At 43.1% G+C, this 22,933-nt stretch overlaps 1 protein-coding gene across 1 annotated transcript; it reads right to left on the bottom strand.

The window, feature by feature from the left end:
- Positions 1–15,677: 15,677 nt before the first annotated feature.
- Positions 15,678–19,173, bottom strand: exd1 (exonuclease 3'-5' domain containing 1). The gene is made up of 11 exons (XM_034575819.1): positions 18,863–19,173; positions 18,637–18,705; positions 18,503–18,536; positions 18,345–18,421; positions 18,147–18,217; positions 17,919–18,005; positions 17,720–17,824; positions 17,559–17,639; positions 17,302–17,448; positions 16,968–17,156; positions 15,678–16,610 (listed from the first exon to the last, which is right to left on the bottom strand). The coding sequence occupies exons 1-11, from the start codon at positions 18,990–18,992 to the stop codon at positions 15,915–15,917; spliced, it is 1,686 nt and encodes a 561-aa protein (XP_034431710.1). The 5' UTR covers positions 18,993–19,173; the 3' UTR covers positions 15,678–15,914.
- Positions 19,174–22,933: the final 3,760 nt, after the last annotated feature.

Below are 22,933 nucleotides of genomic sequence, written 5' to 3'. Positions count from 1 at the left end.
ACCAAGAAAACAATTATTAAATTATAAATGTTTACTTGGTCAATTTGTTGGACGTTCGTCAGTTTCCAACTTTTATGAATTAGATCTTATTTTCCACAGTATTTTTTTATGCAGTACAATACTCACAAATGCTGTATAATGCGTTGGGGCTGATAAGGCTCTGAGAGAGCAGCAGCGTGTACCCTCTCACGGTAATTATAAACACGGTGCTATGAGAAGCTTATGTAACCCCTGAGGAGCATTCAGCTGACCTGTCACACAATACAACTCACTGAGCCTTTTCATCCGTGTGGTCAGACATGGCTCGACGCTACGTGGTGAGGTCTGCTAAGGTGCGGTGTCACTCAGGGAGGAAAGTGGAGTGAAAGAAATTCTGCCAGTGGAAGGGATTGGGTTTTAATTTTGAAAGGTTTCATTTGAAAAGCTGCTGATAGAATTTTGTGCACCAGTTTGTGTGAAGGACAATAGAGAATTTGTCTTGTGAAGTCTTCAGTAGCAACTCTGCTATACTTTAGTATAAAGTTTGTTGTTTTGCTTTTGTTGACGTGCCATGAATTGGAACTCTACTTTCCCTGGTTGCGGTGGTGACGAGCGTCCATCGGTCACTTTGAGTCACCCGCTCCGCGAACAGCCGTCACCCTCCACCCTCCACCTCCCGCCCTCTCACCCTCACCCCATCCTCGGCCTTACCCCGAAGCCTGGGAGCGGAATTCTGGGAACATTTTTCCATGTGAAATGCCGAGGTCCAGTCGAGGGGTGTGACGCCAGTGCATTGTTCCAGCGGCAAAAAAAGGAACCGCTTGTGATGAGGCCAATTCCTGTTGGTCCCAAAAAAACAGGCACTTTCTCACACCGACTTCCTTCCTCATTGGACAGCACAAAACAATCCCAGACCAACCAGCAAAGCGAAAAAGAAAGAGCGAGAAGGCGAAAGAGTAGGAGAGGTGCGGTTGGGTATTCTCACTCTGTGCGGGTTGTGTGTCTGTAGCTGGAATCTCCAGCATTCACCTGACTGTCCCTGAAAAAGGTACAAAGGTGCTTTATCTGCACACACAGGCCCCTGCAGACAATTCATTATTATTATGCACTGTTATCTTAGCAACAAACAACAAGCTGGTCTCATCTTTACTGCCTGTATGACCGTCTTTAGTGAGTCTCAGTCCTCTCAGCGTTTTACTGTCCCTCAGTGTTTGCTTGCGAGCACAGGCCCCACAGGCAGTGATTGTGGGTTGATCTTAAACCCTTTGCCATCATGCTGTGAATTATACTTTTAGGAAAGCTCTTTGAGACTGAATGAGAAAACAGAAAAAGGAGGAGGAGAGCAAAGGAGGAGAGGGCAGCAAGGATCGACTGATTGAGAGAGCAGGACTCAGGAAGCACCTGCCTGCGTGGAGGGCCGAGCTTTTATCTGACCCCCGCTCACATCAGGTGGTTTCCTTGTTTACGTTATCTCCCCGCTTAGCTCCCTGTGGCCCAGCCCCTATTGGCTGCCCCTGGCCACTCCTTTTTCACCACATCCATTGATCTTAAGAAGGCTTGTCACTTCCCTGTTTCTCCTTTCCCACCAGAATGAGTGCGGAGAGAAGAAAACTCGCCCTCCGCCACTCGGGAGCTCTGGATCGAGTCAATAAGCTGAAACCACCATGCGCCACCTGACCCCTCACCTCAGTCCTTACAACACAAACACTGCAGCCTTGACGACTACCTTCCTTTTCCTCCTCGTGCCTATACTTGGAAAACAAGTGGGCTCATCAATTAGCCTGACTGATAACCTTGATCCCGTTGTCCTGCGTGTCACCTGTATTGCTCAACCCTATAACCCAGCTGGCAAGATTTAACCACTGATCTACCTTGGGGGGTTATCGGGGTATTGAAATGTTTTCAAGCACTGGTCTCTGGTAGTTTGTTATTCCAGGAATCCTACTGAGACAACATTTTCCTCTCGTGATTAAAACGCAGCAGCATTTTTTGATAGTGAATGTTTCCTTTTTCCCCCAGTTGATTTAAATATAGTTAAATTTGCTGCTCAGCACTCATGGTAATACCTGCAGGTGGGCCAGGCACAGGTGCTGTCTGTAATTACTCAATGGCGTGCATGAGATCGAGAAATGATTATCTACGGCTAAATACGTATAATCAGCCTTTGCCGATGCACATGGTTTTATCAAATGTTTATTCTCACCAGGAGGCAGAGCTGAGCAATTGTGAGTTGGGGTCTGCAGGGGAGGGGGCGGTGAAGTGAGCGTTAGTATAAAAACAACCGTACAAACACCAGTGGCTCCCTCCTTGGTTGCAGGGGCCGCCCCATCATGTCAGTCAAGAACTGTTTGTCCTGGCAAGGCTTTAGATTCCCACATCACAGACTGATGGTCAGCCGAGTCAATCATAGACATTAGAACAATATTCATAATTTCATGTCAACCAGCTGAGATATGTAAAACGGTCCTCTACTAAATACTACAGTCATTAGAGCTCAGCAGCGTGTTACCAGAAGAAAAAATTCCATTCAATTTCTGAATAGATATTTTGATTATCAGCCATAATGTTGTAATCATCCAATTTAGACTCACAAGCCACGAGACTGTGAGATGATCTTCTGTAGAAAGTACAAGTCTGAATGATATCAACTGTGTTTTAACTTGTAATTTTTTTTTTTTATTTGCTCTGAATCAAATGTTCTATGTTTTTCATTTTGTTGCTGGTCGGCCTGGTTTCAGGCTTAAAACTCTTTTTAATCAATATTTTCTGAAACATCAATGGATATTGGATATTGGGAAATTCACTTCAGAAACCAGAGTCGCTCTAAAAGCGGGTGGTTACTGTCTCGCTCTTTAACATTCTTATGAAGAAAGAAATGATGTATGCAATCCAGATTGACGTCGTGCATACGTGCGCTTGTGATTCTCAGCCTTATAGTGGTCAGCATAAAGCCAGGCCCCCCCCACCTTTGTATCAGCCTTTGCAGCCCTCTGCATGGCCTTTCAGTGGCCCTGCTTTCCGTACTATCTTGTTATCTCAGCAAGTGTTTCCTGCAAGCACTTCGCTCCTCTCTGGGACATGTGGTAGAGCTTGCGCTATGTTGCATCCATGGGGTATTGTTCTCCCACAGTTTTACCATCGTAAATTGGCTGGAAACGATTTGTCAGACATGAGAAGGGGGAGGGGGCAGGAAAGGGGAAAAAACAACAACAAAATCAGGGCCCTGATGTGGCCCCCGGCACTGAACCATACACTGAACAGATAAGTTAATGGTCTCTCTAATTGCTGCAATTCAGGCCATTAAGACAAATATTATCCAGATCGCTCGACTATCGGCTAACTGGAAGACATTTTCGAATTTATACGCTTCACTCGGAATGCTTGAGGCTATTTCAGTTCCATGACTTTTCCATATTCATCACTTTTTGTGACAAGTGAATAGAAAATGGGAGGTTGTTATACAGTGCGGTACATATGAATATAAGCTTAAATAGAAGCATTATTTCATGCAAAGGCAGAACCTTGTATTTCCACCAATGATTCAAAGGGAACATACATTTTGTGGCCTAATCCGAAGGAAATGGCACAATTCATTTGTAAGGACCATTTCCATGTTGAGTAAATGAACAGTGTGTTTATTTTAAATTGTTGGAAGAACCACCCCTGTTTATTCCGCATGCTGATTCCTACCGAACATCAACATGACCCTCTTTAATGAGGCAATTCCTGAACATCAGAGGATGTCTCACGCACATCCTGGCCCTTAATCAGCCGCCGTGCTCTCACCTATATCATCGAGGTTGCGCCGTAGTGACCTATTCTAGGGAGAGGTGACACATCCTTCTACTCCCAAAGTCTTTCTGGAAGGAGCACATGATCTGTCCGTACAGAAAGCTGCAGGCTGGCAGCTCAAATCACCTTAGTTCGGCCGCCGCAGAGGATTTTGTGAAACTATGCGTTTCATATTTCTTCCCTATACCATCTCCTTGGGGGATCCATGCTGTCACAACCAATGTTCCCATGGAGGAAAATGACCCCCGGGGATGCGGAGATTGACAGTGAGCAGAGAGGGACCAGGAATTAGAAGTCTCAGAAGAGTCAAGAGGCTTGTCAGAGGAGCAAAAAAATAAAAACATGCTGTAAAGTAAAGCCCATAACATCAGCACGGCCTCAGATGTGACATGGGAACCCCCCCACCCCAAACTATGCCTGTAGTCATTCCCCCCTGGACAGTGGGGGCAGGTCACACATGGAGGCAGCTGGGTCACTCCGTGCTACCTCATGCCAGGCTGAGTTATGCTGGGAACCGACTGAGCGCACAACCTTGAGATTAGCCACGCAGAACCTCACACAGCTTCTGATATCAAGCCAAATAAGTAACCGTTTTGCGAAATTGCTTTGATAAGGAAATGTTGCAAGGCGAGGGAAAAGGGACCCTGGCAGTCATCAGGAGCATGAAAAATGACTGTGATTCAGTATGAAAACAACTTCCCGCTCTGTAAAATAACAGTATTCCTGCAAGTGTAGGGGAAATCAGAAGGAAGTTCCTCCCTTATAGGAGAGAGGATTGTTCTCCGGCTTTGCTTGTTTATGCAAAGCTAAGCATGTTTTCTTTAAATTATGTCACAATGTATCACTGGAGTGCGTCTTGTTTTGTACAGGAACAAATATAGCATATCTCATTTGGAATGAGTTTGCATTTGTTTAGATCTGCATGTCTTGATTTCCTTATCGGCAAAGAGTAACCCTAGGGGACATGGAAGACACTACAATTTCAAGCTCATCACCATAACTGACTTTTTTTTGGGGGGGTGGGGGGTCCAGTGTATTTTGCCTCTTTTACCTAAGCTTTTCATTATCGTGTAGTGTGATTTATTTGTCTTTGTTTTAGATGTTATGTAAAAGAAAAAATGCAACCTAAAAGTTGTGATCATGGTGATAGGGTAGTTCTTTTCCACAGTGTAATACAGACAGACCCATTCATTACTAACTACTATTCATCTCTGTAAAAAGCTGTTGCCATGGTTCAGTGTATGTTGCTAGAGAAGACGGTGAGATGACAGCAGAAGGGCAGGTGATGCTTAGTAACACTGGAAGCCCAAAGTAAATTTGTTGACTCATCTTCACTCTAAGTGTGTCTATTGGAGATAGCCTAAACACATTCACTTGGAAGACGATTAATAGTTTGGCTGAGAACTTTTTGGACGTCCCAGATGTGTGAGGTGGACGGACTTGGACAGATGTCAGACGCGATGAGATTGATACGTCATGTCTGTATGGTAAACATGACACTAACGCTTATATCATCTTAACTTTGCAGACTGGAAATGATGGAAACAGCTGGCCTAGCTCAGGAAATGAGGTCACAGAACTTAACAGCTAAAGCTAACTAACTATAAACAATGTGTTAAATAAAAAATATTGAGTACAGAACAAACCTGCAATGTGGTTTCTATGGCATTTGTGTTAAAAAGCTATTGTCTCCTGGCTACAGCTCAATATTTACCCCTAACTAAAGCAGGCCGACATGACAGCTCGCCAAATGTAAAAAGTGTCTTGATCGGCCCCAGGTGCCTCCTCCATGTTAGCAGATGGGACATGTAAGTTCCTGTCAAATTGTCATTTTAGGAAGTTCCTATCAGACTCAAGTGCTCATTCCCAGGTAAGTTTAGTCTTCATTAGTTATCTGATGCTATAAAAACAGGGTGAAAGATCGATTGGTCAAGCTTGTATCAGTGGGACCTTGATACTGTGACTCAACACCTATCACAACTGCGCAGACTTTGACTCCAAATGACATCCTTGATGCAAGTTGGCAGCGCTCGTATCTGGGATATTTTGGTTTTCATTTCTGGATAGTGGGAGGAAGTGGAGACGCGTTGTCGATCTTTATATACACTTTATGATATGTGATAAACAGGCATAATATTTGTGTAAGTCCTTTTATCTGACTCAGGAGAAAATGCATAAAAATATATATTAGATATAACATCAAACTATTCCTGAAATCTTTTCTTGCTATACATGGTCTGAGTAAGTGGCCTCAAGTCATCATGGGAGAAAAAGATTAGCATTCATGTCGGTTCCTGTTTGTCCTAAGGGAGAGAGTGGCTCCTTATTCCATGCCGCTGCTGGTAAACCTATCAGGGCACAAAGGAGAATGGGACCCTCTGTAGACAATATGGCTCCTCCTCAGACAATGAGGCTCTCCTCAGGACAGGGGACAACGTGGGAATCCCACTAAAGGGCCCACCTTGTCTGCTGAGTATGCTGAAATGAGGTTCACTCATTGAGTGTTAAATACAAAGCCTTTTACAAGTGTTTAACATTTGATATGATCATTATCCAAACATATGTTTATCTCTATTGTTCAGTGTGAAAAACCCCAAAGAGTAAAAGGACATAAGAACAGAAAACAGCACTTTGAACTAAGAAATTTAATCGTGTCATGTTGCCGTGAAATCCTGCTGACATGAACCTTACTGAAACTCAGGACCCCTGCTGTCGTTTAGTCTGCAGCACAAAGACATTTGGAAATTGTGTCATTTCCCTTCCTAATCTACACCCATTTCCCCCCCACATATGGGTGTCATCCCCGGTGTAAGTCAGAGAATTGCATGGGTTTGTCGCTGTCAGACATCACAATGCTCATTGTTCTAATGGCTGCCTGTGGTTGACAGCCTGAGAATTATGCATGAAAGACTGATAAACGACTGGTAATCTTAGCAGTAAAGTGTGTATGTGGGTCTGCACATAGTTTTTGCATTTGTGTGTATATGTGTGTGTGTTTATTAGACGATGCAGGAAAGATGTTTTTTCTGTATCATGGGATGACCCACTACCACTGTGCGCTGGTTCCCACACCCCCTATTCTCTTCACTTTCGACACAACTACCTGTGACCGAGCACCCCCCACCCCAACCACCACCTCCTCCTCCTCTCAGCCCCCTCCCTCCCCAGATTAAAGTGAAACCTGGAAACCATTTTGAGTCTCTTTTTCCTCTGAATCCCTCATAATGACAGGAAAGTGCTCTGGCCCTGCTGCCACAGAGAGTAGAGGCACGGGCTTGATGGGAAACTGTGAGCCTTCGCAAAAATGTCTCCTTTTAGGGCTCTGCGAGCTCTGTTCCATACACACTCAGCAATCATAAATTTAAAATGATGAAATAGCATCTGGCTCTTATCTTTATTTACACAACATAAAGAATTTTTCTTTAAGGGAGAATACAAAATAAGATATCTAGAGACTGGAAGGCCTGTACTTCTCATAGAGGAAATCAACTGTAATTTTATTTTTAAAAAGATTGTTAAGCCATTATAGTAAAATTTTATATTCATTACATTAGAAATATGACGGATAAAATGTTATTTTGCTGTGTGTCTGTGAATCTCCAACTATTCAAATTAGCTTCTTTTGTCAACAAATGAGCTGTTAACATGTGCCACTCTACGAGGGCAATCACCATCCAGTTTAAATGTGCCAGGGCACTGGCACAGCAATCATTGCAAGCTTGTTCCTGATGAGGAGAGTATGCACTGCTTATCCTAGGATACAACCCACTCTGTAATCAACCAATAGCCAATTATGTCCTGGACGCCAAATCCAACTCATTATCAGAGATCATTATGGCGTGATTACAGTGGAATGATGTAAAATGTTACAGATGGAAAAGAAAATAAAGTTTTATTGGATGACCCGCAATTCAAACTAATATGATCCACAATTGCCAGGGAAAACATGATAAAACTAGAATTACCAGCCTGGGGTTGGATGCCTCTGTTTGAAATTCAAGTGACAACTGGTCAAAATTAAAAGAAATTCTCCAAAGCCAGACTTGAGAAATCGTGTTCAAGAGGCCAAAAACATATCTTGTGAGGCTACTGTACCCTTTGACCGTTGACCACGCAAATTTAAATAGTTAATCCATGGGTCTCAGTGAACATTTGAGCCAAATTTTAAAAGGATTATCTCAAGGTGCTCTTAAAACAACACGTTCATGAGGCAAAAAAGTATTATGCGAGGTCACCATGTTATTGGCCTTTGCCATTGGACCACCAAAATCTAATCACTACCTCTCTGTGTCCAAGTAAATGTACCAAATGTGAAAAAAACTCCAAGGCGTTCACAAGACAAAATACATGTTTTCTAAGGTCACAGTGACCTTTGACCTTTGACCAGATAGTTCACAAGGCCACAAGGAAGAATGATGTCTTGTAAGGTCATAGCAACGATGACCTTCGACCACCAAAATATAATCAGTTTATTCTTGAGCACAACTGTATTTGTACTGAATTTTAAGAAACTTCCTTAAGGCATTCTTGAGATATCATGTTCCCGAGAATGGTACGGATGGACGGACAACCCGAAAACATAATGAAATAACAAAAACAGATTTCTGATGACACCTGGCAGATGGGGATCCAGCTGCGGATGAGTAAGGAACACTGGTTAGAACAAAGGAGGAACACCCACACACCGTTTCCTCCATAAATCACCCGGACACCCACCAGACAAATATGGCTGCCGGAGATCTTCACCAGGAAGCGTGAAGGCTGTTACGATCTGTGGGTGGTTTACGACTGGTGTTAGTGGTATTGTGTCAGCCTGACACGTTCTCAGGGTTAAAGAGGGATCTGACAGCAGATAAGAGCTACAGCACACCTGCCTGAACAAATACACTGTGATGCACCCGATCACCTCATGGATCTACTATCCTGGATGCTGACTGTGATGGCAACTGTTTTCTGTTTCACTAAGCTTAACAAGAACATCTTGTAACATCTAAAACACTGAACAATATTACAATTGTATAACATTATATTGGAAACCAAATGGTGACGCATCTGGCTCCGATACCTTCAGATGGTTGCAATAATTAGCTTCCCCACTTCATCCTCATTATACAGGCAGCACCAAAACACTCTGCTCTCATTAGGGCCGAGCCATTGTCCGTCAGCAGTTAGCAACCATTTTGCCCTCCCCATTACAACACAAAGAGTTGGGCGGTAAAAACAGTTTACCCACAAATTTCCCTCTGTGTGCCCACTGGTTCTCTCCTCTCATTCAGGCAAAGAAGTAAAGACCATCTGCTCATTTTTTAAAAAAGAACTCCGACCTCCAAAACACTCACTGATGCATATTCACTGGCCGTGTTGGCACCGGCCGGCAGATTATTTGACCAAACACCCACCAAAACACATCTCAAAGAAGACTGTGGACGGAGGCCATTGCTTTCAATGTGAACGCGTGAGACTTTGCAAAGATGAATGGAAACCAAACGAAAAGTTGGACAGAGAACAAGGCCAGGCATTACAGCCTCTGGTAAAGTAAAGACAATGAAACAAAAAAAAAAGATTCAAGAACTTTGTCATTGTGTAAGCATAAACAAACTATGAAATATTTACAAATATAAATATACAAATTGAATAAATTGAAAACAGGTAAAGAGACAGCATGCCACAACAGTTCCAATCAATTCATTTTTTCAGTAATTTATTTTTCAGTAATAAACAAGTCATTGTTTTTCCGCTGGATGCTTCAAGCACTGAAGGCCTCTTTGAGGTCCCGCCCTCTTCAGGCAGATGTTTGATTTACAGATTGTGGGAGTTTGCCATTCAATTACAGTTGACGTTGAAAACAGTCAACTGTAATCAACGTCTTTAGTTGACGTTGACATACGCTACATCCACACTACTATGCTTGTCACTGTTTCTACGTTTACCCGCCATACTAACTACTCTGGAAATTCCATTTGCCCAAAATGGAAAAGTTTTGTTTTAGTTTAAAAACTCTGTTGCTGGGTCTGGACCCCTACAACTCACGTGGACTGAGATCGTTTTAGTTTGGAAATGGCATTTTAAAACGAAAATGTATTAGTCTGGATGTGTCAATAGTTCTTTTACAGCTGACTTCTTTGGGCAGTGTCACACCATGTGGGGCCAAACAAAAACGCATTAATCTGCACTTTGTATGAATATTCAGATACAGCTGTCTGTGACACAGAGATAGCAGCTGGTGAGCTTGGGCCCCACAGATATCCCGGTGCCATGCCTGGACTGAAGCTAATGCATCTGGGCCAAGTCGTGGCACGGCCAGCTCTGGCAGGAACCACCCAGACCCAGGGTCTCCCCCAAAACCACCCTCTGCTACTCAAGGGTGGTCAAACACTCAATAAACACTGTTCGCAGCCTGTAGCAGATTCGTGATGACGCGTTAAGTATGTCACTGTTATGGTGACGGAAATATCTGGATGTACAGCAGCAGATATGACCATGTGTTCATTTAAATACCCATGTATGCTGTGTTAGATTCCAGGAGAAAACAGATTTACTGTGTTAGTCTAATAGAGTTTTAATATTTGACTGAGTGCATATGTTTGTCATATTAATGCAGTCAATAGCAGGTGTTGAAACAGATGGCATCACATTTAACTTAATATTAGTGTTTTAGCTGAGCGCGTGTGAAAAAGCATTTGAAATTTGACCGAACTTTACTTAATAAATACATATGTTCACTTCACTTAACCAGTCACAGTAAAGTTTACACCTGAGTCAATATTTCCTCAACAAAAATAATGGAAACAATCGGGTTAGTGCTGCCTTTTCCCAGATGACATGATTTTAATTTGTCCTTTTTAATTACCCAACTTAATCTCACACTAATCCAATGATATTGCTATAACAACTAACGCAAGTACGACGTTGTATGATGGTGAGAGAGTTTGGTGTTCGGTGGGCCTGGCACTGCCACCCCCCAGTGCACTGGTTGGCCCTGACAACACAACGCCACAGTGCCAGGCTGTCAACGTGCCAGGCTCAGGGCGCAGCTGCCAGGCCAAACCAGCAGGCGCTAATTCAGACAACCACAGGATCCCCCCCCCCCCTGCACCCCTTCTTCTTCCAGGCCGTCCCTGTGGCTACAACTACCCTCACCCACACACGCACGCAGAGTTTAATTATGACAAACCTGCCAACAGCTAATCTTCCATCTTTTTCTATCAAAGACAAGAGTAGCTGAGGGGGTTGCTAATATTCTAATGACGAATTACCAGAAATACTGGTTTCCTTTGACTGTCGGTGGCCTCTCTCCATCCAGCAAAGCCTGAAAATCTTTCAAAAGCCAGCGATGCAGGGAAATCTGGAGCACTCCATTTCCTTTTGATTCCCACTGATCGCAGCTCCGTCATGAATGTGGCCAAGGTATCACATCGACAATGATTTTAATCCCCAAAATTGTTTACTAAAACAAGCGTAAAAAGTAGAATTAGCTCATTGGGGGTCTTGCATCATTAATTTGCATGACACACTCCCATTCTCACTGACACACGTCTGCGTTTGTTGCACAAATCACTAAGATCCCGCTCGTTTTGTCATTATCTCCTGTGACTGAGCGTAACACACGTCTGCGTTTGTTGCACAAATCACTAAGATCCCGCTCGTTTTGTCATTATCTCCTGTGACTGCTCCTCTGATGTGAGTTTCTGTGGTTAAAACATGCAGTGACCGCATCCTCTCTACATGAGCTGAGCTGGAGGCTGCAAGAACTTTTTTCTCTGCAAAGAGCTGATGGATAAGAGTTCTCTGGTGAAAGAATTGCTCAACATTTTGATCGGATCTTTGTTACATGCCAACCAATCTCCTTACTTCCTCTTCCCAGGGATCGCCTAGTTTAATTGTACACTAGTGCAGTGCCCGTTCTAAGCCCCTCTGCTGTTTGTTTGGCCTGTGGTGATTCTGGTTGCAGCTTTCTTTCTGAAACTGTAAAAGTGACCTGCGGTAATTGAGTGAAGCTTGACTCAGTGCGCAGAACACAGCCATTGTCCTGAACACGCCACGCTGGTCACCAAATTCAATACCGCACTCCCTTGGGCCCTGAACAATACACATGCCAAGAGCCACAGACAGATTCCTGGAATTATTAGATATCATATAAAAACAGCCTTATATAGTACAGCTGAAGGCCGACATTATCAACACGACTCAAACACAGTCTCATCTGCTCCCTCACCTGTCACTCATCCTCTATCTGAGCTCGTCTGTCCCAGCTGAAGGTCACAATATGGCTGATTCCTTTGGAGAGGCCCCGAAGGTCCCGAGGCTCCAAGCTGCTTGAGTAAACACGGCACAGCAGTTCATAAAGATGCATATTGTGTGCCTGCATCTGCTTGTGTGTGTGTTTGAATGAACGTGTGCATATTCAGGGGGTCTTCCTGTACTGGGTTTCCTGACCACAGGGATACGTACATACCATTGGTAAGACCGGCTGAAATATAGATGCTGTGTTTTGTTCAAAAAATTTTTTGCTGTACTTTAGAGGACCATCTGGACAGGTCAGCCTTTCTCACGTGAAATATTCATCCTCCCACTGAATATGACATGGGGACAGTGAAAGAGGGCCGTCTGGTATTGTGAGAGAAAGAAAGGTGGAGGTGCTGCTGGTGGCAGTGGTTTGAGAGGAGATCTGGATTCAACAATAGGTTTTTCTCTCAACAGATGGAAGGTTGGCTGCAGGGATATAGTTCAGTGTCACAGTGGAACCTGATATCTGATTACACTCCTCCCTCCCTCCAAAAACACAAACGGATTACATGCGGTTACATAAATAATGAAAATGAGATTATTTCGGTGACATGCGTCTAATTTGTTGCACCACAGTTGCGAACCGCTGACATGCCCTGTCAATCCGACTCTTTGTACCGCTGCACTGCTCAGGTGCAAGCAACAGATCGAGTTCTTCCAACAAGCCAATCAAAGACGACACTTTCTGCCGCCTATGGCTAAACGCAGCTCTCGCTTGAAATAACTGGCTGTTAATAAAAAATGTCTACGTGATCACAAGCACAAATTAAAAAAGGTCACAAACAATCTGATTACTGACGGCCCAGTGGTCCGAGCTCGGTGATCAACTTTTCCCCTTCCTTCAGCGTTACCGGAGAAATGCACCGTGATCCGATGGTGCACTTAGTCAGCAAACTCAGCAATGAATTTTAATGATGTGCTTAGAAGTGCAAACCAACATGACAATGCTAACAAGAGGCCATTTAGAGGGAGTGGGGGGGTTATTTTGTAAAATTATCCCTCCCTCCTTAATAATTTACTACAGCCTATAAATTATGAACAAATCTGTAGCCTAACACTCATCGAGAGGAGGAAGGGTTGCCTAGGAGCACTGGCCTCTTCTGAACACCTTGTCGCTTTTCTGTTGTTGGTAACTGGAGCTTCTGCAGTATAACGGTAACAGGGTGGGAAGTAAATAAGATGGTGGTGTAGAGGGGCGGGGGAAATACCTGGGGGCCGGAGGCCTCGGTGATCAATAATGAAGTCTGGCATGAGTCTGCGTGGCTTTAGTGCCCTCTGACACTGTAGCCGTTTTCAGACATGGACTCTGGAAAATCAGAAGGAGATTGTCTGGGTCTGACGCATTCACAATAACAGGAGGATGTCCGGAAGATTCAGGTGAGGGGTGGCGTCTGGGAAGAGCACACAGGCAGGACATTGTGGGAATCATGTTTTTGTTTACAGCACAGCAACAGTGACGCAGGGCCATATCACCCAAAGCTCTTGAATCTTTTGCAAGTTGATATTTTTCATCTTTGTCTTCTTCGTGTATGGAACCTCTATTTCATCCTGAGACATTTGGTATTCTTTTTGTTAGTTTTTTTTTTTTCTTTTCTTTTCAGTTGTGCATCTTTCATCAATGCTGCCACTCGCTCACTCTTTCCGGACACGTCCCTGCTGAATTCTCACATGGGCTCACTGACGAGGGGGGCTGGCAGAAAAAGGTTTTGAAATGTCAGGAGCAATTGACTCAGACAATTGCGTTCTCACGTTCAGCCCCTCTGGAAAATTTCAGGAAAACGATCAGACTTCAGTGCATATCTGAAAGCAGCTTATATGGTTAAATAGTGGTTTAGGAATATAATGTATTTTAATTCTGAAAAAAAAAAAATCTGCAGTTTTATGTCGTTCAAAACTGTGATTAGAAAATGCAGGTAAACAAGTGCCAATTGTTTATGTGCGACCCATTTCCATTACACCTTGAGCAAAGAGCAGGCCTCGTGGTTCCCACTGCTTAGTCAAAACAATAACTTGCTTTACGCGGTTGAGCCTCCATTTTCGGATGCTAAATCAACACAGCTGGACATCCTAAAGTTTGTGTTTATGTCTGTGTGCTACCTTTCCGACTTGGGTCTAAAAATAGGTCGGCAGCATCCTGCTGTGATGCTGAAGGTGCAGTCATCTTTCCTCTCCGAAGGACACAACACTGTCTGAAGTTTGGGAGCGGGGGGAGGGAGCTGGAGGAGGGGGGTGGATGGGAGGGAGGGAGGAAGCGGTGACTACCGTGTGACAAGCGCCCTGTTCCTTCCTCCCAGGCCTGAGAAACAGGAAGTGCTGCACATAAGGCATTATTGTGACGGAGAGGAAATGCAAGGTCCTCTAAAATAAGAGCCCAGATCTGGTTGTCAATGACAGGAGCCCGTCCTCCACGGCCCCACAGAGACCCGAAGGCCCCTGACACATCTACCCCCCCGTCCCTCTCACTGCTTCATTGTTGAGTTAAGAAGATATATAAAACAAGCTTCCACTTCCATGTGTGATGACCACCTTGTCAAAATACGTGCAATCTTTGCGCTCTCTCACCGACACCACTAACTTCTGGAGGATGTGAACTCAGCAGCTCAAAGATAACGACAAGTGAATCAGCTTTAAGATGATGTGTTAAACCTTTTGTTCCATGCTTAAACCCACCCACACACAGATTGAGCAACAAAAGCGTTTCTAAGGGTTAACACAGGCATATGGGTAGGATCCACCCTGCTTGTGTTTAGCAGAAGCTGAGGGGGAGCCGGTTGCTAAGAGAGATGGAAGGCTTTGTGCCGTGCTCCCTCCCAGTTAATTAAAATCCTACTTTATCTGTTTCATGCTTTCAATTAGAAAGCTCTGGAAAGGGCCCAAGCCTCTGCATGTAGATAACCATAGCAATAAGATGTGATTAATAAAAGTGGGGGGTGCAGTTGCGCTGCAGGTTGCAGCAATGCCCTGCTGTTGTTTTAAACGCAGGCACCAACCTCTGATCAGACTGAAATGGCTGAGCAGTGCCTCCCTGCAAAGTCCGCGCAAAGCAGCAAATTACATGGATGAGATCGGCTTTTGTAGGACATGACAGGTGCTGGCCACCTGTGGTCATGTGCATCTGAACTGCGGCGACGGCTGAAACCGCAGAGAGTCTGCATCACTGCTCAGCTGGTGCCAAGTCTAATGTTTTTGTTTTTTTTGTCGCCCGTAATCAAAAGAAGTGTCTGCTAGCAAGGTTTTTGCTCAATTAACAGCAGATCCATCAATGGCCGCCTCAGCTTTTCACAATCAATTAACTGCAACACAGAAGCCAAGCTGTACGGGTAATCAATCACGCTGAGCTTAGCACATTATGCTCTAATGGGCATGTGTTGCCGCTGTTGGTTTTAGTTTGTGTTCCACCAGCCAAAGCTATTATTTCTTGACACTGTGATGTACTATCAGAACACAATCAGTATGAAAAAGAATCTGTTCTAATAACTTCAAGTCCTATCAATATCAATGATCTAGATGTTACTGTTAAGAGTGCAATCAATTACCTTGAATCAATATACAATGTTAAAGTGAGATGGGTTCACAGGCTTTTAAAGAATAATACAAGTAAAATTATAGACAAGGAAGCATTTTGTCACAAATGATAGAAATATATTTGAAGTGAATTGGTATGCAATGTACACAACAACAAAATCTTGTCTTCTTTCTTCAAACTGAAATTATTCTCATGAACACCTGATATCAAACCAACCTTTGCGGAACACAGGATATTTACTGCCATCTACTGCTCACTCTAAGAAAACACAACATCTAGAACGTCAAACATCTTTAAAGCAGATGGTCATATGTGTTTTGTGACACCTCCTTTAGCCTGTGAAGGATCTGAACAACTGACCCAGTGAAGGTGAGAGGGACTGGGGAGTCGCTGTGGAAATGTCGCCTCTCATCCCAGAAGTATCCCTAGGGATTTCAGTAGCACCGGTGCCAGCCGGCATCACCCACTGGGAGGGTGTGAGGCCTGGCCATGAAGGAGTCGTCTCCATCCCGCCTGGACTTTTGATGTCCCCAGCGCTCGCTCCGGGGATCTGGGCTGATGGCATCTGGAAGAAAAGGCCTCTCCCTATGGCAGGTAAGACATATTGGGCCGACTGCTCTTTTCCAACGGGCCTTCCTCTACCTATTGTGTTCATCAGTAGGTCTGTGCAGCCTCTGCCTATACCCACAGTCAGGGGACTGACCGGGGACACTTGTGGTGGCAGGTCAGGAGAGGCATGGACATCAAGAGAGGAAACACTTTGGGGAGGTGTGGGTTTTTGGTTAGAGAGACGGTCCAGTTGTGCTGCTGATGGTGACTCCACAGTTGCAGGTTCACAGGAGCCTGTCTGTGTCTGACTCACCTCTTCTGTTGCAGGTGAGGGCTGGGATGGGATCTTGGTTTGGCGTTTGAAGCGAGCCAGCAGACCCTGCTCTGTGACGGGGTAGTGGTCTGCAGCCCACTTGTGTCGCTCCAGATGCATTTGCTGCAGCTGCTTGAGTTCTGTGGGCAACTCCAACACACTCTCCTGTGGATGTAAACAGGTAAATAGGAGGATTACTCACTCACCTTGATGCATGTGTGTTACTGTGCTTTAGAAAACACAGGGTTCTGATCGTCAATTCAGAGACCGTGAAACATTTAAATTCAATAATGAGGTGCTAACCAAAAATATTTATATTTATATAAATATTTTTGTGTTTACTGAAATTAATGAAGCATTTAAAATAGATCTGACTCATCTTGGTGACAAAAAACAACTTGTGATTTTTGTTCACCTTATATGGATTTTATATCTATTGCTAGTCAAGGCATTTTGCGTGGTAAGGTGTGGGTGTGGGGGCAAAAAAAAAAAAAAGAAACTGCCCATTTGTGAATTACCCACCATTCTGACCAGCTCCAATCCATCAGGTTCATAGTGGCTACTGTGAAGGTATGAATCCACCAGCGTCATGTAGTCAATCATCAGAGTATCCAGCAACACCAGTCTGAGAGGCTGCAGGTGGATCACTGACAGAGCCATCACCTTCAGCAGGGTCACAGGACACGGGCGCTTGAACCACATCTCTCTTTCATCCTGTAAAAAACCCACACATCTCTTTTGCTGCTTTGCTAGGAGGTTGTCCAAGTGTGTGTGTGTGTGTGGTGTGTGTGTGTGTGTGTGTGTGTGTGTGTGTGTGTGTGTGTGTGTGTGTGTGTGTGTGTGTGTGTGTGTGTTGTACCTTGGTGAGCTGTGACTTCATCTGAAGTGATAAGAGCTGGGAGGACGGTACCTTCAGATGGAGACTCACCACCTCCTGCAGCGTACTGACTCTGTCAGGAAGAAACCCGCCTGTCTCTGAGTAGAAGCACATGACATCTGCCACCTTGACACATGTATAAAAAAATTAAAAAAAATAAAGTGAAGACAAGCCATGATCATCGTTATCATCATGTTGACTTCTGAAATGTGGAGGCTACTGCAATTTGTATTTACTTGTGTGTCAAAGACGTTGGTCAGCTTCACTCCAAACTGTGCAATCAGACATCCAGCGATGGCTCGGCAGTCGTGCATCACCTGCACCAGAATCAACATACTGTAAATGTTATGATAATAATAAATAAACTGTGATTAAACATGATATCTACAATGCTTACCTTTAATATTTGCTTATTTTCCAGGATCATAGAGAGGCCGTTCTTAAAGGCTCGGGCTCCAAGTAACAGAATATCAAACAAGTATACCTTGTTTCTAGTGGCAATCTGGTGAAATGAAAATGAGCCAAAGTCATATTTTCCAAAGAAGGACAGAGGAAATCTAGACAGCAGAGGTTAAAAGGTTCACGGGATGTCGCACCTGCAGCCAACACAGTCTCCCATTCTGAAGCACCTCGAGTCCATCAGCCCCTACACTGATCACACTCTGCTTCTTGATGTGCATCACCTAAAGGATGGTAAGTCAATACATCACAGGGTTTAAAAAACAACAACAGGTAGCAACACACACATGCCACCATTGTTATTTAACATCCGTGTAAATTTGCATCCTGAAAAATACATGTGAAAAGCACTTAAATCAGCTTACAGCAGGCCCAAACTTCTCATGAAACTCGTCGATGACTACGAAGTTGATGTACTCCTCTTCCTCATCGTGATCTGCAAGAAGAGGAAAGCCCTCTCAACAGGGATGAAGGATTCCTCCCTCAAAAAACACTAGTTGTCTGCGTTTTAATGTAGATTTAGGGAATAGATGATTAAATGTACAAACATACATGAAACTCACCCATGATCATTGTCTTCCTGTACGGCTGAAACTCCTCCACGTTCAACTGGTCCTCCAGTCTGGGGTCATTGATACTTCTGAGCAACACATTGCATGTTACAGTTTGTGGGGCCTGTGTGTTGTCGCCAGCAGTGACACGTTGTGTGTTGTTTACTTACCCACTGTCCCTTTTGGTTTCGTTGTGAAACTCCACTGTTGATATGATGATAATAAACGTCAGGTATCAAACCGTTGCTGTAATAAATGTTCAGCCACACGTGTCTGAACCCTCACGTGTCAGGAGTTCACTCACCATTGAGAATCTCACGCCCGAAGAATATTTTGGAGCCAGGATATCTGCAGCCATTGCTGACACTAACCACTGAAACAAATAGATGTATATTAGCATTGGGCTAACTTTAGCAAAAACAGCGGAATGTTATCGGCCTACAGGTAATAAAATCATTTTAAGATGTTAGCTCATGTTTAGCAAAAAAAAATAAAAGGCTAACTCAACAAAATGAATAAAGGTATCTGACCGTCCGCCAGAACCAGCGTTTTGTTGGGATTTATTCTCTGGACCACGCCGAGGTAGGACGAAGTCTTCAGGGTCAGCTTGACGCGTTTCCCCTTGAGGATGTTCATGAACTGGATGTCGTCCACGACCATTTTGATAAACCCTGTCAATCTAAACTCAGACTTTTAAAAAACACAACGAAGTCGACACACAGTGTTTCAGCGGGTGTTTCCCTGTCAGCTACAGTGACGACGAACTGGGTTTACAACTTCGCACTTAGCAAGTTAGCTTAGCCACCTTAGCCACCTGTCTTCAAGCTAATCCACCGGTTTAATGATGCGTTCACAAACTCTCCGTTAATTCCAGACTCGGCCTTAGTCCCCCGCTGACCCGACCGATTAAAGATCAATAAAATGCTCAATCAATAAAATCTTCTGCGACATAAACATCACATAACAATATAGAGATTTGCGTTTAGATGCAATAGTATTTAGAAAACAATTTGAAAATGTCTGACTTTGGTGACCAGCAGGAGAGTTAAATATATGATTCTTTCATGAATCCATGCTGATGGGAGCAGGAGGTCACATAGGTTATTGTTTTCAATACACTTACTATAAGTAAGTAAGTTAGTAAGACTTATGGTAAGTAAGTTATCTTGTGACAGTGAGGAAATCAAGCTAAAAGTCAAATTATTGTCAGATTAAAAATAATAAATAAGAGTCAAACCTTTTTTTTTTTTTTAAATAGGCACTGTTCTCAGATTTCCTTCTTCAACACCTGCTTTTTCTAATTCTGCTCAGTGGAGTGGTGGTGGAGCAGCAACATGAGCTTTTACACTAAATACACAATCTACATATTAATTCATTTGATAATTCACAATAACTAAATAAGGCCACTATGTTTCCCAGGTGGTCAGGCAATAGCTCAGAATATCCAGCAGGGGGTGATCTGCACTAAAGTTGTTTGTCCCTTGGATCACATGTCTGTCACTTTTGAAGGTAATAAGTCTCTTCATTTAAATCCGCTTTACAAAGTGTGTACATTTCCATGTATATTTCAGAGCAAACACTATTCATACTTTTAATTTAAACTGGGAATTGTGAATATTTGTTTCAGATGCAAAGGAAAAAACATTTCTTAGATTATACCTGCATAATAGCCGTCAGCATGTACAGTACGTGAAAACGAAATGCTTCCTGCTATTCAAACCTTTTAATTCTCTTCCTATATATTCAAATCTCAAACAGAGAGAAGGCTGATTCTCTGACACTAAATTAGACCCATAACTGTTCTCTCAGTGTGTTTGTTGCTGCCTCATTCAGGATCAGGTTTTATATTCTGAAACTTTTCAAGGGTCATTTGAAGAACATAACCCTTTGAAGATGAAGAAATCCATCCATCCATGCATCCATCCATCCATTATGTATACCACTTATCCTTTGGGGGTCGGGGTCACATGAACACCTACATAAAAAAATAACAAACTCCAGAGAGAAAGGCCCTGGCCAAGCTTGGATTTGAAGCTTCTCCTTAAGTAGAATCACATCCCCTTTGTGTGAGATGAGTTCACATTTCAGTTCTCTCTTATCAGGATTTTGTTTGTTGGTTGTGACTCACTAAAGAGGCAACGGTCACACCCACTATAACACAAACTCCACACAGTAATGTCTGCTACTTTGCTCACTCCTTAAAAATTAAAATTCAAAAGGTGGCCTTTACATAATATTTTTTATTTGAGCAGTTCATTCCTGATAGCATTGAGCTCAATATCGTGACAAAATCTGATTCAAATGTGTGTTGAGCCACATGGGGGCAGGCTTAAGGCAGAGCTGTCTGGTCTGATAGCAGCAGAAAAGAGAACATCCAAGTTATCTTATCAGGAGTAGCCATACAGCTGCTAACACACGTTCTTATGCTTTCGCTCGGCCCAGCGGAAACACACAAATCCAAACATCTGCACACAGGGAGGCTCCTAATCAAAGAGAGGATGCTCTGGGCTGCAGGAGGCACAGAGATGTCTCAGATCTTATCACAGTCTGAATGCACCTCATCAGCTTTGTCCTATCTGTGAATTTCTCCTACTGAGATTTTCCTCAGTTAAATTCTAGTGGAAATGGTGAAACACAATAGTCAGCAGAGCTAATTTTTCCCTTTTTGTTCACGAAATCAATTCGCTAATTTCTTCCTCTACTGTTTTTATAATTGGATGTTTTATATAATTGTTTGGGATGGGGAGGTTCATATTATCCGTCTGCAGGTGAGAGTTAGGGATAAATAGGAGAAAAAACATCCAAATAATAGAATTTCACTCACACCAGAGTAAACTTTTAAGCCCTGGGCATTGAAAAAAATTATGAATCACCTAATTCATTATGTTTTAATGTCCGCTGTGTGTTTAACAAATTAAATTGTTTGCTGCTCCCATGTGTTCCAGATATGACTGTATCCTTATCACAGAGCTCGGTCCTCCACCCGCACCAGTGTGATAAGAAGCAGCAGACGTCTTAAGGACATCAACATCTTCTCTGGACCACCTAAAGTACAATAATCTAATATCCCTCATTGAGTGGAACCCATAAGCGGATCCTCTGCTATCTCTGGAGGAAGGTCCACCCTTTCCTGTTCTGCAGACTGAACAAACAAAAAAGTTTTAGAGGAAACAGATCACACATTTTCCATTTAGTCTCTGTAAAATGTCCAAGTGACCATGTGTACATTTAATTAATTTTTCAGACAATATGATTTGATTTGGATTAGAAACCCTTAATGCAGATGATTGTGAAATGTACTTAAGCAACACTAAGTAGCTTTTACTTAGCAACTGCGCCATCTGCAGCCACACTTGGTGATTCATTCTGTTGGTCTCCATAATTAGGTGGTTTTCATGTAGAGAAAAAACAAACACATCAATCTTATCAATCTGATAACTGAACTATAAGTGAACGGAGGACATTCCTCATGATCCCCAGCCTCCTGAACCAGAGGAGCTGCCACTCTAAATAATAGACTTATATCCCGGATATGATCGCCGCCATCTTGCGCATTTAGAGCCAGACTCTATGCAATAGCGATCTGGGGGATGGAGTCAATTCTGTTTCAGCTGTTAACCATGAAGTTTCGTACCCCTTTCTTAAAATCACTAATTAAAACCAAACTTACAGAAAAAATGTGTCAAACATCAATGTGATAAGAATTACCTAAAATGACAGAAACCATCTTCGAGAAAATATATGCACTTTGACTTTTTAGTTTGGTCCATGTCCATGTTAACATTGAACAAATCTCAATGACCAGATTCTCCACAGGATTATGGAAACTATGTCGGCAAGCGGCAAGATTTTGGTGCCAGGAGTCTTCTGGTTTGTTTGTCTAGTTTGACTAATCACGTTGGAGCAGGCTTTGGTTGCCAGCAGGTAAACAGTGTGTGTGCTAGTCAAAATGTCGTCTGGACCTAAAACACTACAAAAAGTATCGTTGTTCGATTTTTGTGCTAAAATAAACTAGTCAGACTGTAAACGGTGTATGGAGAATGGAAGACAGTCTTGGAGTCTTGCCCCAAGAGGCTGATTCATTGGGCCCGGAGAGTGACTTGGAGGAGGCAGGATGTATGTCCTGTGTTGCAGTCAGCCATCAGATGGCGATCCAGGCGCTTTGGCTTCACTTTGGGGGCGCCGTAATGTCATCCATCTTCATTAACAGTCTATGTAACAAACATTCCAAACTGTGTTTAGTGTTCTTGATCATTTTAAAGTTTCCTTGCTGAATTATGAAGATAAACCCTGATTTTGAATGACTTCTAGGTTGTTGTTTTTTTAATCTACAGATCAATAAAAAAGATGAATGCTAAATCAAAATGATGAGATATTATGACCTGGCAAGTCATTATTATGAAATAGTACATTAAAACTATGAGACAATGAGTCATGTTATGAGATAGCAAGTCATTAATATGAATTAGTATATTAAAACTATGAGACAATGAGTCATGTTATGAGATAGCAAGTCATTAGTATGAAATAGTACATTCAAACTATGAGACAATCAGTCATGTTATGAGATAGTAAATCATTATGAAATAGTACATTCAAAT

The sequence above is a fragment of the Hippoglossus hippoglossus genome, chromosome 22, assembly GCF_009819705.1.
Source record: "Hippoglossus hippoglossus isolate fHipHip1 chromosome 22, fHipHip1.pri, whole genome shotgun sequence".
NCBI classification, from domain to species: domain Eukaryota; kingdom Metazoa; phylum Chordata; class Actinopteri; order Pleuronectiformes; family Pleuronectidae; genus Hippoglossus; species Hippoglossus hippoglossus.
Note: the sequence above shows the minus strand (reverse complement) of the source record. Positions and strands in the feature narration are given on the sequence as shown.